This window comes from Diceros bicornis, chromosome 4 (genome assembly GCF_020826845.1).
Source record: "Diceros bicornis minor isolate mBicDic1 chromosome 4, mDicBic1.mat.cur, whole genome shotgun sequence".
NCBI lineage: Eukaryota > Metazoa > Chordata > Mammalia > Perissodactyla > Rhinocerotidae > Diceros > Diceros bicornis.
The window spans coordinates 82,865,984-82,885,981 of record NC_080743.1 but is presented as its reverse complement, the minus strand read 5'-3'; the positions used below and the strand labels follow the sequence as shown (position 1 = coordinate 82,885,981).

At 37.5% G+C, this 19,998-nt stretch overlaps 1 protein-coding gene across 4 annotated transcripts in view; it reads right to left on the bottom strand.

Moving 5' to 3' along the window:
• Positions 1-2,214: 2,214 nt before the first annotated feature.
• The window catches only part of EDEM3 (ER degradation enhancing alpha-mannosidase like protein 3), a 73,308-nt gene continuing 55,524 nt past the window's right edge, over positions 2,215-19,998 (bottom strand). For all 4 annotated transcript variants that reach the window (XM_058539884.1, XM_058539886.1, XM_058539887.1 and 1 more), the window contains exon 20: positions 2,215-6,145. In XM_058539884.1, the coding sequence (XP_058395867.1) occupies positions 5,739-6,145 (407 nt within the window). In that variant the 3' untranslated portion in view covers positions 2,215-5,738. The remainder of the gene's footprint in view (positions 6,146-19,998) is intronic.

Here is a 19,998-nt window from a genome sequence, read left to right as displayed (position 1 = left end):
GTTTAATAAGATTTAAAGTTTTGCCAAGTTACTCAACAGGGGAAGAAACGCTAATGGTGGGTAAGTTGGGAAGTGAGGCCACGAGGAGGGGTGATGGATTCTGAGAAACTAGAAGGATCAATGGATTGAAGGTCCTGAAGAATTATCTAAGTGGACAAGATTGAGTTGCAAGAATGGGAAGTAATGATTAGAGACCAAGATCACAGGGTTTTAAAAATGTTTTTAACTACGCAATAAGACAATTGGGGCTGGAATCAATTAGGTAATACCTCAGGTGAGACAGGAGAGTAGCCGAATGAATAGATGAGCCCTTCTAAAGGTAGCAGCTGTCTGGGACGACTTGAGAACTTCTACTCTACAAATGGAAGAAGCTGGATGGGAGAGTATAAAACAAGCTAGCTTGTGGGGTTTGTCAGATTGCCTCTTGGGCTCTAAGGCCAATGGCTTTTCTTAGAGGCTCAGATAAGATAAAGATGGGAGTTCATATGTAAGATGTGCCATCATCAGGGCGGTGATGGTGGCAGGGAGGGTAGCGGCCAGTTCGTTGGTGTTAAATTCCTCTATCTTAGACTAGTCTATTTAGCGACTTTGGTTCTCTCCTCAGCCATGGGAGGGAGGTTTTCAATCTTTTTAAGAAATCCCATCCTACCATTACACCTAGAATATTTTTTCAACATTACCTGCTGCTGCTATGTCTTAGTATCACCGAGACTGAACTGAGGGTAGAAATGTGCTATATAACACTTCTAAATTTAAGGATAGGACTTCCAAATGTAAGCGGTTCTCCCCCTGTCATCTGGGATGACGAGTGCATTCTTTTATGGATTAAGAGAGTCCCCAAGCATCTATCAGTGGCCTCCCATTTACTTCTTCATTGAAGAGGGTAGATGGAAACTACAGACCTCCAGGTTTATTAGGGCAAATCAAGAGCAAGGCTTTGAGAAGCATAAGCCTTACTAGCAGGCAGATGCCAACGCTATTTTTTTTTTTTTTTCCCGAGGAAGATCAGCCCTGAGCTAACATCCACGCCAATCCTCCTCTTTTTGCTGAGGAAGACCGACTCTGAGCTAACATCTATTGCCAATCCTCCTCCTCTTTTTCCCCAAAGCCCCAGCAGATAGTTGTATGTCATAGTTGCACGTCCTTCTAGTCGCTGTATGTGGGACGTGGCCTCAGCATGACCAGAGAAGCCGTGCGTCGGTGCAGGCCCGGGATCCGGGCCCAGGCCACCAGTAGTAGAGCGCGCGCACTTAATCGCTAAGCCATGGGCCGGCCCCGACACTATTCTTGATTAACCCTCAAACTACTTAGTTTCTCTTAGTAGACAGAACTCTTAAGTTTGCTTTACCCAGAAAAGAAAAGCAACCTCCCCTTTGAAATCTGCCAAGAGATACTACTGGATCCTTTAACTCTTCCTGAAATAGTGGTGCACTGTCCTAGAAGAATGGAGACACGCTGAGACTGGAATTAATGCCCAGAAAACCTGAGAATCTCTAAATCTCTAAACTTCAATCTCAGATGGGGAGAAAGAGGCTAGGGAGGAAGGTAGCGGCTGAATAAAAGGTGAGCAGAGACTGAAATGGGGGTGGGAGGAGGGTGAGGAGGACTGAGAAAGGAAGGGAGAGGGTGGCACACCGAAACGAGCATGGGCTCTGAACAGACCAGCTCCCATTCCACTGTCCAGTCATGAAACGTGGGACTGAGTAAGATGCTTAGAACATGTTTGAGTCTCAGTTTGCTCACCTTTAAAGAAAGCCATTATCAATAAAAGTGATTATTATTAGGCCTTTCAAGATATCTGTGCTCAGAAACCCTGGAACAGTACAGATGAAAAGCAAGTTATCAGAGTATCTGAAAGTGGCTGCTAAAAGGAAATGGCCTCACTGAAATCAACAGGAGAGGTTAGTGTTAGTTTTGATGACAATATTGAAAGGACAACTGATTTTATTAAATATAAGTAAACTCAAAACATAAACTTGTTACCAATACTGACACTGTGAATTACTAACTCTAACTCCACTCTGAGGGTCCTTGGCATTAGTTGAGTTCTGGAACTGTTCCATGTATGTTTGTGTGTCTATACTCTAAGATGTCCCCCAAATTTACTCCCTTGGAGTAAAATGAAAATTAAAGGGAAGACAGAGTGGTGAAAAAATTTTAAAAGACATCAAAGTATAAAGATATGCAAAGTGATGCTAAAAATTCAAATTAAAATTAGACTAGAATATTTACATATTTTATTAAATCTTTACAATCAGTTATAATCAAATACACAATTATATACAAGGATTATATACATTTTGCCCAGACTTTTACATCACAGTACATAGTTTCCCTTAGAAATATTGTATACATTTATCACCAAACAATAAAATCCAACAACAGTAGTGTTACAGCACCTGTTAGTACAGACATCTTTTTCATAAATTACATCATAAGAAAATATACGGCTGTAAATTGGGCTTTTAAAAATGTCTTTTATAAAATCTGAACATACAATATTTCATTCACAGAATGTTTTTTTTTCTATGTTCTGACTGAAGCCTTGCACATAAAACGACCGGTTGGAATATTTACTAAATCCCACCCCCTCTAAAATTATAAGCACTATTTGAATTACTTACGCTGAGCTTTCTTGATGAGGAATTTGGCATGGAGTTTGGTGAGAGAAGAAATGCTGGTTTTACTATAAAAAGGGCTGTGTGATGGTAATTTAAATTACAAAATTCTCAAGAGAGTAATTAGAGAAGTTAAAGTCAGAGAGTGCACAATTTTTGATTTTACTCTCTAATACTGTGAAGAAAAGGGAAAAGTATAATGTCAAAATATAATTTGTTCTGAAACAATAATTGTATTCTTGTTGGAAGCCTATTAAAAGTTAAAAAGAAAAGAGAAAACCTACCCAACAAAATATCCCATCCCAAATGTATCTAGTAAATTACAATTCTTTCACACCTAAAATTTTATGGGAAAAGTATTGCAAATTAGGGTATATCATTTCAATGGATGTTCCTAAACAGAAAAAACTATAGCTATTTTTAGTAGGTAAACAAGTTAAGTTTTAAAACTTGAAAATACCTGAATTAAATACTTGCTCTAATATCTAACTTTTAACTTTCAGATAAAATCCTTACTTGATTCCAGGTTTGTAAACACTGTATAAATCCTTCTTAGTCAAACAATTTTATGGCTGTGGTGATCACTTCAGCTCTATTTCTATGTAGTCAACATTTAACTGAGGTAGACCAGATGTTTCTAAAATTCAGGGTCTCATAGAATCCCCTGAATCTTTAGGAAGTAAATAAAATGTTTATACAAGGTATGTAAAAAACAAAACATAAAAAAAAAAAATCCCTAATGCTGTTGGAATTTTTTAATGAACTCAAAAACAACTTCGTGGCAGTATGTTGAATAAGCATGTAGAGTCAATTACAATGTTGGAGTTCTGAAGCTGAACATTATACCTTCTTTTCTTAACTGGGGAAAAATCAATCATTCTTTCTGGGATTTAAGTATAATTTGTCAAATTTTTTACTTTCTTTCTTTTCTCTTTTTAAGGATTCACTTCTCTAAACAAGTGAACTAATTTGTTTCTAGACCTCAATGAATGGCAACACCTCCCCCTAACGGCCAAGCAAGGGAGAGTGACAGTAAGCTGGCTTTTCCTTGCATGCCACAAGATCTTTGCTGGGAAAAAAAATTACATCGTTTTGATAACTTAGAAAAGTTAGATCTAGACAACAATGGCTCTGAGCTACAAATAAGAAATCAAATCAATGTATACAAGGCTTCTGTAATCAAAGTTTTAGAGGAACATCTGCTCCTTTTCTCCATGCCCCAGTCCTATAAATCAAGGCAAGTCAAGTCATTAAGCTTCAGCTATTTTGGCAGCTTTGCAATTAAGATGAACAAAGCTCTTTGTCTATCCTTCTGTATACTGTACGTATTATAGTTCTACCTTCTTACACCAAATTTCACATGCAGAGAGACTAAAAATATCCATTTTGGTATAAGGTTTAATTAGGGGCCAATAAAGGTCTTGTATACTACTCCTTTTCCCCCCAAAGTGAATTCTCTATTCAATTTTTCACTCACTGACACAATTAAGTTTAGCTGGAATTTTTGAAAGCAGCTATTTCTCCCCTTATAAAAGAATGTGTTTACCTGGGATCTAAGACATACTGTACATGAATATACATAACTACAATACAGCATGGCTGTTCTTTTAACAGCTCCCTATACAGTTTAAGTTCATCAGTACCTCAACTGTGTTTTAAGAAAAGGTTATTATGTAATGTCATGGTAAAGAGAAAGGAAATTAAGTCTCACAAATATTTCTTTAGAACTCATTCAGGTAAGTTTAAAAAAATAAATAAAATGAGTAAAGCCATGATTTCAACTACAGGGCTGTCTACAGATATCAACAATAAAGTTTTTAAAACTTACATGTGGCCAGCACCAGACTGCCATAAAAAAAAAGAAAATTTCTCATTAAGCTATATGGCTATACGTTAGTTGCTACTGTGTAAGTTTTTTTACACAGGTTACCATAGATTAATTTTCAAGCCCATATCAGAAGGAATATTTGTTAAAAAAAAAAAAAAGCAAACTTAAAAATAACCATGATTCAACAGAAAATGTGACAGACTCCTTAGATGCAACTTCAGAAACCATAGAAGAAAAAATAGTAGTTACCCCAGGATTTTTAGATCACTACCACAGTTTTATCATGGCTCCCTAAGATAGAAAAATGGGACAAAATGTATTCAGCTATTGGCGATATGGGCCTTGTGGCTCAAATTGCATACTAAACATGGGATGGAATAAGGCTGATGGCTGGAGGTAATCACCTCTAAGAGAAATGAACTGGAAAAGATTTATAATTTACCCTACAAGAATATAGCCTTAAGTTCCACTGGAGAGTAGTCACAGCTTTCCCTATGGAAGGCCCAATGGCAAGTTCATATTGCAAAATTATAGTTTCTCCCCTGCTCCATTTTTCAAAAGTATTAAGTAACCAATTTCCGCAATATATTATATGACCTTTTTACCTGGTCCCAATGATTAGTCTTTATGCTGAGAACTCACTGAGAAAGTACATTGGCTTCACCTTTGGTTTAAATGAAAAGGACGTTGTTAAGAAGGAAAAAAATCAAGTCATTTGATCATTTGTTACAAAATGAAGCAAGTGAAAGTGATGAGAAAAGACTGTTTTCACCATGAATGCATTTGCTTCATACCCACTTAGGTCACTTTGAGTGTTTCTGTGAAGGCAGCATAACCCGAATGCCCACAATATTCACATGTGTTTTCCCAGTAGAGCCTCTAACCCCAAAACCAAGAAAGCCAAGCTTCCTTTAATTAGAAAGCTATATAAGTTTCTATTCCTCACCCCACTATTAACTGAATTTGTTTCTCGTCTATCCAGAGACTGCAGAAATCTGGTTCCTAGGAACATCCAGTAATCTTTTCCTGGCCTGAGGTGCTGCAGGGTGTGCAATGCCATCATTTGAGGGCGGAATTGTGAGTTTCCATTTTTGATGGGTCAGTTTTAAGCAAGGTCAATTCTAACACAGCATGCTCCAGATTCCTATGAAAACTAATCATCCCAGTCAGAACGTGGTTGCTCATCACCATACTTAAAGCCTCCCATTAGAGAGCCTGCTTAGTATTAGGGTGTCTATTAACCACAGTTTACCTTTTCTTTTTAAATACCTACCACTAGATTCTTTAGTGAGTCATAGTTCATCCTTCTCCATCATTTCAAATGCTTCTATATCTTCATTCCAGTCTGCTAATATGGAGTCTATAGGCTGGACCTTTTCACCCCAGCTAACATTAGGATTGGAATCTTCCTCAGTTTCTGATTGTTCTTGAAGTTGGTTATCTAAATCTGTACATTCACCATCAAGACTTGTGGTCTCATGGTTTTCTGTGGGATTAGAATTCTGTTCGGAAGGAGAAACACTTGCAGCATTGTCTGTATCTGCTGGAGATAATGATTCTGGGTGAGAGTTTAGAGAACTTTCCTCAGGAGACTCTTGATCAACCAAATCAACCTCCTGAGAAATTGATGTCATCTGTTCAGCACTCTGATTCTGAGAATCATTTTCAGATGGCTGTTCTTCATTTTCCATTTCAGGATCTGTACAAGAAAAAAAAACCAACTTCATGCAACTTTCCACCTCAAAAAATTTATAGTAGTTTCACTTTCTGTGGTTTCAGTTACTAGCAGTCAACTATAGCCCAAAAATATTAAATGGAAAATTCCAGAAATAAACACTTCATAAGTTTTAAATTTCACACCATTCTAAGCAGTGTGATGAAATCCTGCTCCATCCCGCCCAGTACGTGAATCATCCCTTTGTCCCTCGTATCCATGCTGTATATGCTACCCGCCCCTTAGTCACTTAGTAGCCATCTTGGTTATCAGATCCAGTGTCAAGGTACCACAATGCTTGTGTTTAAGTGACCCTTATTTTATTTAATAATGGCCCCAAAGCCCACAAGAGTAATGATGCTGGCAATTCGGGTATGCCAAAGAGAAGCCATAAAGTGCTTCCTTTAAGTGAAAAGGTGAAAGTTCTTGACTTAATAAGGAAAGAAAAAAAAATCATATGCTGAGGTTACTAAGATCTATAGTAACTTTTATTACAGTATATTGTTATAACTGTTCTATTTTATTATTGTTGTTGTTAATACCTAATTTATAAATTAAACTTTACCATAGGTACATACATATAGGAAAAAACATAGATTATATAGGGTTTGGTATGATCTGGTTTCAGGCATCCACTGCAGGTCTTGGAACATATCCCTTGCAGAAAAGGGGGGACTACTGTACTATCACTCTTCCAAAACCATACTGGTTTTTGCAATAAAATGAAGGAATAAAAATTAAAGAAAATCATTTTAATGCAGAACAGTAAACATTAACATTGAAAAGTAAAAGATTGCCTTATAATAATGCAATCACATTTTTCTATATATTCATTTTGCAAAATGTGATATTAGAAAATAAACGTTTTTCCAAACTGAAAGGAATGACTCTAATAACTGACAAAACTGCCCTCCTGGGCACATGTGTATGGTGATGGATGCTAATTAGTCTTTGGGTGGTGAACATGATGTAATCTACACAGAAATCATGTTATAAACCAATGTTACTTCAATTAAAAAAAAAAAAAAAAACTACCCTCAATGGGTATTAGTAAATGCCAAGAAATACACTAAACCACAATACTATTAAAATGCATATAAATTTGCATTGTATGTCAAATTTATTAAATATCTAAATTCAGGAAAGCTTTTACATGAGAACATATTAAATAGAATAATTCTTAAACAGCACATATCATTGCTATATCTTAAGATAATGTTTTTTTGAAAAGTAAAAAGTCCACTCAGTAAGCCATGAAAATGCAGATAATACAAAATTTTGGATGATTTATGGGTATTAATGTGATTGACTGAATAAAATATTTTCATAAAGAACTGAGATTATTTACAAAACTTCTATGTCATTATTGTAGGTCTATGAATTATAAGATATAATCATTCCAAAATCTACTGAAAGGCTGAATAGTAGGTTACACCTGTTGTAATATACAATAAAACCACTAGAGGCATTTCATTTCAGGTTCCTACAAAAAAGTGCTTAAGGGGCCGGCCCGGTGGCGCAAGCGGTTAAGTGCGCGCGCTCCGCTGCGGCGGCCCGGGGTTCGCTGGTTCGGATCCCGGGCGCGCACCGACGCACTGCTTGGTAAGCCATGCTGTGGCGGCGTCCCATATAAAGTGGAGGAAGATAGGCACAGATGTTAGCCCAGGGCCGTCTTCCTCAGCAAAAAAAAAAAAAAAAGAGGAGGATTGGCAGATGTTAGCTCAGGGCTGATCTCCTCACAAAAAAAAAAAAAAAAAAAAAAAAAAAAAGTGCTTAAATAGCATCAACGCCCACATGCTGCATCCTCCTCAGTCTCTGCAGTCAGTCAGCAATACCTCCTGAGTGTCCACTGTGTGGCAGGCACTGTGTGAGGAGCTAGGGATAAAATGAGGCAAAAACACACACCAGACCTGCCTTTTTGGATCTTATAATCCAGTTGGGGAAAATGACATTTGTAAATAATTACAGAAAATAAGTGGAAAACTCTAACTGTAACACTTGTAAAGAATAAGGAGATTTGAGGGTTCCCTTCAGAAAGTGACACCTGAGCTGAGATTTAAAAGATAAGTAGAGGGGCTGGCCCTGTGGCTTAGCGGTTAAGTGTGCGCGCTCTGCCAGCGGCGGCCCGGGTTTGGATCCCGGCACGCACCGCCGCACCACTTCTCCGGCCACGCTGAGGCTGCGTCCCACACACAGCAACTAGAGGGATGTGCAACTATGATGTACAACTATCTACTGGGGCTTTGGGGAGAAAAGGGGAAAAAAAAGGATAAGGATTGGCATGGATGTTAGCTCAGGGCTGAACTTCCTCACCAAAAAAAAAACAAAAAAGATAAGTAGAGTTAGTCAAAGAAGGGAGTGAAGACCGACCTATTATAAAACCAGAAAAACTGAAGGGAACATAGGCATGCAGGAAGGTACAGGTGGGTGTGTAGACATACACCCTGATCAGTTAGGATTATCTGACTAGGGAGGGTTAAGTTCTTAGGGGGTGAGTGTGTGGTGAGTGTGTGTGTGGAGGAGGGAGTGAGGGAGAGAGGAGTCCCCACATATTCTTTCTTCCAAGCTGTGAAAAAGGCACATTTTAATTCCACAATTAGGGAAATCATGGTGGGTCCCAAAGAAGAGAAAGCAGGGAGCTTCCTTCTTATAAAGTTCATTTATACTAGGCTACCCTAATTTCAAGGGAGAACAAAAAGAAAAACCTACAAGCTTCTTTCTAGATTACATTATTCCAGTTTAGAAGGATAGGAAAAGGTGTAGGGCTGTTTCATCTAATGATAAAGACGGTGCTTTTGGCAAAAAATTACCCTAGAGTTACATATTAAACAACATTTTGTTGGAAATCTAGCTAACACATTACGATAAAAAAACAGAATAGTCAGGGTAAATAGGGGAAAAGGAAACCTCAAACTGTATTTTCAGATTGTGCTATATACTTAAAGCAACTCTTAATTTTTTAAAATACTATTAAGGAGTGACGTCAGTGTCATGGCGGAGTGAGCTTTCCCGTGAACTCTTCCCCCGATAAGATACAACAAAAGGAACAGTCACAGACCAACAACGGAATCCCAGACAGTGAAAAGCTAGATCAGAAAGATCCACACTGCCGCACCTCTGAGAGTGGAACGTGCTGGGCTCCCGGAGGAAGTGGGGAGAGGTAAGGAGAACTCCTCTCCCTCCCCATCAGATCAGCGATCCGGGTCTGCAGAGACGGGGGCTCCCAGAGAGGGGGGAGGGGTGGCCCTCCACAGGGAAACCGTAGCTCTTGGGGCTCTCTCAGCCAGTGGGAAACTCCCGCACAGAGGACTCATAACTGCTACAGAGTACCATCAACATCTGAGCACCCCAGAGAGCGATAATGAGGGGCGAATGAGAAGCCCCCCACGCCAGGGACCCAGAGGGCAAAAGAGAGAGCCCCCCGCTCCTGGCAAACCAGACCCTGCAGCTCAGCCGACCAGACCAGACCAAGCGATCTGCAGCAGACCAGACCAAGCCATCCGACCCGCGGATCGCAGCGGAAAAACCGCGGCAGAGTGCAGGGGGCTTAGATTACATAGCCCTTTACCACCACACAGTGGCAGCGGGTGGAAATTGCAACCAGAGATTTCCAGGATGAGGAAAAACAAAGCCAACACAGGAACCACAATGCAAAGATATATGAAATCACCAGACCAGAAGGAAAATGACAAGCACCCAGAAACCAACCCTGAAGACACAGAAATCCATAATCTAAACGACAGAGATTTCAAAATAGCTATCATAAAAACACTCAACGAAATACGAGACAACACAGACAAACAATTCAATGAGATTAGGAGTTTCTTCAAAAGAGACTGACATCATAAAGAAAAACCAATCAGTGCTGATGGAGATGAAGAACACGACGGAGGAGATAAAGGAGAATCTGGAATCTTTAAAGAACAGAGCTGACAATATGGAGGAAAGAATTAGCATTTTAGAGGATAGGAATACAGATATGCTCCATATGGAAGAGGAGAGAGAACTAAGACTAAAAAGAAATGAAGAAAGTCTCCGAGAAATATATGACTCTATTAGGAAATGTAACATAAGAATTATAGGTATTTCTGAGGAAGAAGAGAGGGAAAGAGGAACAGAGAGCCTATTCAAGGAAATAATAGCTGAGAACTTCCCAAATCTGGGGAAGGAGCAGGAAATACCAGTAAGTGAAGGCAACAGGTCACCTAAATATATTAACAGACAAAGGCCCTCTCCACGACACCTAGTGGTAAGGCTAGCCAGAGTCAATGACAAAGAAACAATATTAAGGGCAGCTAGACAAAAACAAAAAATAACGTACAAAGGAACTCCCATCAGGCTCTCAGCGGATTTCTCAACACAAACTTTACAGGCTAGGAAAGACTGGAATGATATATTCAAAATACTGAAAGACAAAAACTTTCAGCCCAGAATACTCTATCCAGCAAAAATATCCTTCAAATATGATGGAGAAATAGTAACTCTCCAAGATAAACAAAAGCTAAGGGAGTTCATGGCCACGAGACCCCCACTACAAGAAATACTCAAGAAGGCCCTCAGCCCTGAAAAAAAGAAGAGAAAGGGAATACAAAGCTTGGAGCAAGGAGAAAAATAGGTAGATAAACTCAGAAAAATAGTAGATCTTTACCGGAATAGGTTAGCAACCACTTAAATACTAAAATCAAAGATCAAAGGAAGGAATTCACCAAAAATAAATTTAACCTCATCACTGTAAACACACAGCCACAACACAAGATAGAATAAGGTATAACAAGAACGACTTAGAAGGGGAAGAGGAAAGTGATTGAATTGACTTAGTATAAGGAAATAGGAGGCCATCAGATAATGGAATATCTCACACACAAGATTTTTTACACAAACCTCAAGGTAACCACTAAACAAATAATCAAAACAAAACCACATATGATAAACAAAGAGAAAACTAGAAGAGTCATAAGACAGAACAACCAAACTGAATTGGCAGTCCGAAACAAATGGGACAAGAAACAAAGGAAATGCAAAAGAACCAGAAAATAAGTGACAAAACAGCAACATTAAGCCCTCATATATCAATAATTATCCTAAATGTAAATGGATTGAACTCTCCAATCAAAAGATACAGAGTGGCAGGATGGATTAAAAAGCAAGACCCAACAATATGCTGCCTCCAGGAAACACATCTCAGCACTAAACACAAGCACAAGCTCAGAGTGAAAGGATGGAAGACAATACTCCAAGCTAATGGCAAACAAAAGAAAGCAGGTGTTGCCATACTCATATCAGACAAAGTAGACTTCAAGATAAAACAGGTTAAGAAAGACAAAGAAGGGAAATATATAATGATAAAAGGGACACTCCACCAAGAAGACATATCACTTATAAATATATATGCACCCCACATAGGAGCAGCAACGTACATAAAGCAACTATTAACAAACCTAAAAGGAGACATTAACAACTCAATAATAGTAGGGGATCTTAATACCCCACTTACATCAATGGATAGATCATCCAGACAAAAAGTCAATAAAGAAATAGTAGACTTAAATGAAAAACTGGACGAGATGGGCCTAGTAGACATATACAGAGCACTCCATCCAAAAACAGCTGACTACACATTCTTCTCAAGCGTGCATGGAACATTCTCAAGGATAGACCATATGTTGGGAAACAAAGCAAGCCTCAAAAAATTTAAGAAGATTGAAATCATAACAAGCATCTTTTCAGACCATAATGCTATGAAACTGGAAATGAACCACGAAAAAAAACTAGGAAAGTGACAAAAATGTGGAGATTAAACAACATGCTACAACCAACGGATCATTGATGAAATTAAAGGAGAAATCAAAAACTATCTGGAAACAAACGAAAATGAAAATATGCCATAGCAAACCATATGAGATGCAGCAAAAGCGGTCCTGAGAGGGAAACTCATAGCGATACAAGCCCACCTTAACAAACAAGAAAAAGCCCAAATAGGCAACCTTAAATTACACCTAACAGAACTAGAAAAAGAAGAACAAACAAAACCCAAAGTCAGCAGAAGGAGAGAAATAATAAAAATCAGAGCAGAAATAAATGAAATTGAGACCAAAAAAACAGTAGAAAGGATTAATGAAACAAAGAGTTGGTTCTTTGAGAAGATAAACAAAATCGACAAACCCTTAGCCAGGCTTACTAAGAAAAAAAGAGAAAAGGCTCAAGTAAATAAAATTAGAAATGAAAGAGGAGAAATCACAATGGATACCATGGAAATACAGAGGATTATAAGAGAATACTATGAGAAATTATATGCCAACAAATTGGACAATCTAGAAGAAATGCATAAATTCTTAGACTCATACAACCTCCCAAAACTGAACCAAGAAGAAATGGAGAATCTGAATAGACCAATCACAAGTAAAGAGACTGAAATAGTAATCAAAAACCTCCCAAAAAATAAAAGTCCAGGACCAGATGGCTTCTCCACTGAATTTTACCAAACATTCAAAGAAGATTTAATACCCATCCTTCTCAAACTATTCCAAAAAATAGAGGAAGATGGAACACTTCCTAATTCATTCTATGAGGTCAACATCACCCTGATACCAAAGCCAGACAAAGACAATACAAAGAAAGAAAATTACAGGCCAATATCACTGATGAACATAGATGCAAAAATCCTCAACAAAATATTGGCAAACCAAATACAGCAATACATTAAAAAGATCATACACCACGATCAAGTGGGATTTAAACCAGGGATGCAGGGATGGTTCAACATCCGCAAATCAATCAACGTGATACATCACATCAACAAAACAAAGAATAAAAACCACATGGTCATCTCAATAGACGCAGAGAAGGCATTTGACAAGATACAACATCCATTTATGATAAAAACTCTCAAAAAAATGGGAATTAAGGAAAGTACCTCAACATAATAAAGGCTATTTATGACAAACCCACCACCAACATCATACTCAACGGGGAAAGACTGAAAGCCATTCCTCTGAGAACAGGAATGGGGCAGTGCTGCCCACTCTCACCACTCCTGTTCAACATAGTACTGGAGGTTTTGGCCAGAGCAATGAGGCAAGAAAAAGGAATAAAAGGAATGCAAATAAGTAATGAAGAAGTGAAACTCGCACTATTTGCAGATGACATGATTTTATATATAGAAAACCCTAAAGAATCCGTTGGAAAACTATTAGACATAATCAACAACTACAGCAAAGTTGCAGGGTACAAAATCAATCTACAAAAATCAGTTGCATTTCTGTATGCTAATAATGAACTAACAGAAAGAGTGCTCAAAAAGATAATACCATTTACAGTTGCATCAAAAAGAATAAAATACCTAGGAATAAATCTTACCGAGGAGGTGAAGGACCTATACAATGAGAACTACAAGACATTATTGAAAGAAATCCATGATGACATAAAGAAATGGAAACTTACCCCATGCACGTGGATTGGAAGAATAAACATAATTAAAATGTCTATATTACCTAAAGCAATCTACAGATTCAATGCAATCCCAATCAGAATCCCAATGACATTCTTCACAGAAATAGAAAAAAGAATACTAAAATTTATATGGGGCAACAAAAGACCCCAAATAGCTAAAGCAATCCTAAGAAAAAAGAACAAAGCAGGAGGCATCACAATCCCTGACTTCAAAACATACTACAAAGCAATAGTAATCAAAACAGCACGGTACTGGTACAAAAACAGACACACAGATCAATGGAACAGAATTGAAAGCCCAGAAATAAAACCACGCATATACGGACAGCTAATTTTCGACAAAGGTGCTGAGAACACACAATGGAGAAAGCAAAGTCTCTTCAATAAATAGTGTTGGGAAAACTGGACAGCCTCATGCAAAAGAATGAAAGTAGACCATCTGCTATCGCCATTCCCAAAAATTAACTCAAAATGGATCAAAGACCTGAAGGTGAGACCTGAAACTATAAAACTCATAGAAGAAAATATAGGCAACACACTATTTGACATTGGTCATAAAGGAATCATTTCGGACGACATGCCTACCCAGACTAGGGAAACTAAAGAAAAAATAAACAAGTGGGACTTTATCAGATTAAAGAGCTTCTATAAGACAAACAAAACCAGAATCAAGATGAAGAGACAACCCACCAGCTGGGAGAGAATATTTACAAAACATACATCTGACAAGGGGTTGATCTCCATAATATATAAAGAACTCACACAACTGAACAACAAAAAAAACAAACAACCGGATCAAAAAATGGGCAGAGGAAATGAACAGACACTTCTCCAAAGAAGATATACAGATGGCCAATAGGCACATGAAAAGATGTTCAACATCACTAATCATCAGGGAAATGCAAATCAAAACAACACTAAGATATCACCTCACGCCCGTTAGAATGGCTATAATCACCAAGACAAAAAACAACAAGTGTTGGAGAGGATGTGGAGAAACAGGAACCCTCATACACAGCTGGTGGGAATGCAAACTGGTGCAGCCTCTAGGGAAAACGGTATGGAGATTCCTCAAAGACTTAAAAATAGAGATGCCCTATGACCCAGCCATCCCATTACTGGGAATCTATCCAACGAACCTGAAATCAACAATCCAAAGAGGCTTATGCACCGCCATGTTCATTGCAGCATTATTCACCATAGCCAAGAAGTGGAAGCAACCTAAGTGTCCCTCAACTGACGATTGGATTAAGAAAATGTGGTATATATATAATACAATAGAATACTACTCAGCCACAAAAAAGACAAAATCGTCCCATTTGCAACAACGTGGATGGGCCTGGAGCGTATTATGTTAAGTGAAATAAACCAGAAAGAGAAAGACAAACACTGTATGATCTCACTCATATGTGGAATATAAACCAACACATGGACAGAGAAAACTGTACTATGGTTACCAGAGGCAGTGGGGGTGGGGGGTGGGCACAAGGGGTGAAGGGAGTCATATATATGGTGATGGACAAACAAAAATGTACAACCCAAAATTTCACAATGTTAAAAACCATTAAAACATCAATTAAAAAAAAAAAACCACAATGAGATATCAAAAAAAAATACTATTAAGATAAAATTTTGATAGGGAGGGTAAAAATAAGATAAATAGGCAAAGACTAATAACTCTTCTGTAGCAACAATGACTGGTTAGAAATAAAATTAAGTATCTTTTTCATAATAAAAATAAAAGCTATAAAACATAGAATTAAATTTATTATGAAAGATATAAGACCCATAATGCTTAATCCTATAAAATCTTAATGAAAACAAAACAAGATTGCTGGATGGAAAGTCTTAATATTTAACAGAATTTTCCTATTTATATGTAAAGCATTAATTATACAATCCCAAAATGAATCCCATTGCTACTTCTTTTTGTTTTCTCTTGGGACCAGATGGAATTATCTTTAAATTCCTATGGAAGAATATACATCCAAGAGAAGTCAAGAAATTCCAAAAAGAATTAGCAAGAGGAGAGTTGCCTTATCAGATACTAAAATTTATTCAGAATAGCAAACTGTTTTATTATTGGCATGGGAATAAACAAATAGATTAGTGGAAGAGAAGAGCAAGTCCAGAATAGATCAAATACATAGGAATATCTGATTTACAGCAAGGAGGCCCCAATCAAGAAAGTAAAAATGGCAGTTGGAGAAGTAACAAAAAGGAAGGAAGGAGTTAGTGTCTGCCACACTGCCACACGTCTTCATTCTAAGGTGCCTGTTGTCACCAGTATGCAGTATCATAGTCCCAAGAGCATAATAACTACATCATTAAATTCAGGAATGGTGTATAAGAAACACCGGAAGCAAAAAAAAAAGGATGGAGAAAATCTCAAGATACAAATAAAATTATTAAATTTTAATAATAAAAGGACAAAGGAACTTTGGCAAAGACTTAGAGACTAGCAGTTCTACAATCATTCATTTATCTGTACAATCAGCATTTACTGAGATGAGAAGCAAGCAAAGAAGTATAATGTGATATAAATGTCAAAGTAGAACTATATTAAAAAGATGTCCTTAAATTTTTATGAGAATAAGAGAAAATTTCCTGAAGGTGGCATCTAAACTGGGTATTCAGGATAGCTAAATGTTCTCAAAAAGGAAAAAGGCCAGGGGATTGAGGATAGAGATTGATGAGGCATTTCTAGAAAGAGGGAAGAGACGTGTAAATGCAAAAATGCATGAGAAAACATGGCAAGGTTAGACAAGTGGCCGTAGGTATCAATTCTGCAATAAGAATGTTTCAGATGCTCCTTTCCAGGCAAAGAGGCCATCTGCATGCATACTAGATTTTTCTCCTCAGAATCAAATCGTTTCCAACAGCAACCTAGGTTCTACAGTTCAACTTTAAGACAAATTCATCCCACTCAAGTTCAGTGGGGATAGTCTGAGGAAAAGTAACACTGCCAGACTTCAGTCTTGAGTTCAAAGCCTGGGGACCTTTCTTTTCTTTCTCTCATTTTCTCTGTCCGCCTCTTCAATAGATAGACACAAATATATGAGTAGCCCTGAAAACATCTGCTACAGCTCTTAAGGCACTACAGGCCTACACCGTAAATTGCAAGCATGATGATGTACTGAACCTTTAAAATGTTGATTTTTTTTCCCTTGAGAAATACTAACGAGAAAAGGAAATTGATATGTAATTGTAAACTATCTCAATTTGGATCTAAAGGTAACAACCCAGTGTCTTTTGTTCGTGGGCACACGGTTGGCATTATTACTAAGTACCTTTGAAAACTCTTGAAATTCTGGAAAGATGGGGACACGTGAGGGACGTGACATTATAACTTGTGTGGATATCACTTTCAGAAGTACGACTGGTTTGACCTGAGGAAGCAACATTTCCACTGGATACATTACTAATGCTTTACTTCTGAAGAAGAATGTGTAATCAGATCCCTGAACGTTTTTGCTAGCAGATAGACTGTTGCAGATATTTCTACATTACTGCCTGGGACATATCAGAATAAGAAGGTGGAAGTGGGAGTGGGGCTTGTTCTGGGCTTTTATTTTCTGTATTAATATGTGGGAAGAATTGCTCAATCAAAATCGTGTGACTATGAGGGAAATGTGTTTGTGGAATGAGGTTTTTAGAAAGGGCAATATGGAGGACATTTTATTGTTCAGATTTTAAGGATGCTATTATTTGGTGTTCTTATGTAATCCTACCTAGGACACTTGATGGTACAATATGGCCAGATACGTAGCTGGGAGATAAAAAGGGCTGCCTTCTTAGTCTTGTTCAGTGTTTCTCAAAGTGCAGCTGATCAATTACCTGGGATGTTGTTTAAAATTTCAGATTCTGATCCTTCAGAGAGTCTGGTTCAATATTCTGGAGTAGGACTCAGGAATGCACACTTTTAACAAGTACATCAGCTGATTCTGATGCAGAAGAGAAACACTGATGCATGCAGTAATGGCACAGGACAAACTAATGATAACCACTATAGACATTAACTTCTTAGGATATCTTCCTAAGTGAATAAAGTAGTTGATTTAATAAAACTATTATCATTGATTTTTGTCACATTGATAAATAGTAACAATCATACCAGAACTTGTTGCTGATTTAGTTAATATAGCTGTACAGTTCTTGAAAGAGCCACACAAAAAGCGGAGTTTTCTAGGACTTTTTGTCAAAAGATCACTCTATAATAGAATCACAGGTCAATAAATTTATAGGCTATCAAAAAGTTTTTAAAAATATAATTTAAATAAAGCCTTTTTACTGCAAGGTCCTTAAGAGAATACTGTTAAGATAATTGTTTTTTGTAGTAGTAGAATTTATCTTTTCTCATATCCTTTCTCTGGTATGGGAAGCACATTGTTGTTGTTAGTGCCATCGAGTCAATCCCGACTCCTAGCAGCCCTGCGTACAGCAGAGCGGAACCCTGCCCAGTCTTTTTGTGCCATCCTCTCACCTTCCGGTGCTATATCAGACCATGCTCCGCTGCTATTCACAAGGTTTTCATGGCCAATTTTTCGGAAGTGGGTGGTCAGGTCCTTCTTCCTAGTCTGTCTTAGTCTGGAAGCTCCACTGAAACCTGTCCACCATGGGTGACTCTGCTGGTATTTGAAATACCAGGGGCACAGCTTTCAGCATCACAGTAACACGCAGCCACCACAGTATGACAACCGACAGATGGGTGCTGAACCAAATTTGGGCCACGGCAATGAAAGCGCTGAATCTTAACCACTAGACCACCAATGGGAAGCACATGCTTTATCATAATCTCAGTCCTAACACCATGTACCCCTACACACATATGAGTTTTTAAAACAAGCTGATATTTTAAATATTTTACATTGTATTCAAATAAAAAGTGATCAAAAGTAACACATGCCAAAACAACAACGTCTTTGTTAGAGTGACTCTTGCATGGACACGGACTGGCAAATTCATCTATTATACAGGATATTTAATTCATAGGATTTGTTATGACAGGATCAATAAAGAATTATTATTATGGGACAGCTGACTAAACATGTAAATAAACTAGATATTATCATGGTTTCCACTGAAACAAAATTATATATACATATATATGTGTCTGCATGTGGGTGTATATATACACATATATATACACATACACACATACATATATACATATATATAATTTAAAGCTTATTAATGCAAGATACTTACTACTATTAATAATGTAGCTTGGAATCATTTTACCTTTTAATATTGCTGCTGAAATTCCAATGGTAGCACAAAATAGGGGGAAAAAAGCAAAGGCATTAAAGAGTTATATGGAATAATAATTTGCCTGTTTGATGTGCCTAAATGCATATATGTAGGAAAGAAGATCAGGGTGTAGGAAAAGGGCCCAGAAAAAAAATCAGGTATATAGGAGGATTTAAGAAGATTAGAAATCCTTTCTATTCTGTTTCCATCTATACACCCTCACATACATACATCTTACTCACTGCACTGCTCTTAAATAGTTGACATTTGAAAGAATCTCAAAGAAGAATAAGGCAATACAAGAAGACAAGACAAAACACTGATTTGGCTTGCACTAGAGTATCGTAAACTATTTTTTTACTGTTTCACTTGGAAGTTATACTGAATTGAATCAGTTTCCTCCATATCTGTCAAACAAACATCCCAGGGGATTCAACAACCCTGTACAGATTATACAACTTTATCCATTTAAGGGGGATGGGAGGAGTACAGCTATCTCTCTAGGTGTCTCCAGCAGATAGGAAGGACTGCTACCACCAGCAGGATCACAGTCAGTGTCTGATGGTTCACTTTCCCTCATTTCTCCCCTATCCCTTGGTGTGAAACTAAAAGAATTCTACTTAGACCTTTCACTTATATAGTAATTTGGGTTTCAAAGAGCTTTCAAATTACTAACCAACATTTTGGCCTAGAGAGAACTATAAACTCTCATGAATTAAGACATGTTATCTTGTTCTTTAGCCACTGGCCATTTGTAACTCTTGTAATTTATAAATACCTATGTGATCAACTTAGATCTCACTGGCGAAAAACTGCTAGATTTGTACTGCCTTCACCAAGACAGTGGTCACTTGATTATAGGTGGCCTGGTGAAACCCAACTACTATTTTGTGTATACAATATCATTCTATGCAATCTCTCTTTATTTCTTATAAAAGAAATGTAAGATGTAGTATCAGTGAAATTGAATGGTGAACATCTGTGGATGTTAAAATTTCTCTCTTGATGTAATCTCTTATATTTTTATCACTGGTCAGAATCATAGTAAAAATTATAAATTACATATAAAAATCTAATTCTAAAAACATCCTAACTCAGCAAAAAAGGCATAATAAAAGTTTTACTACTCTTATTTCCAA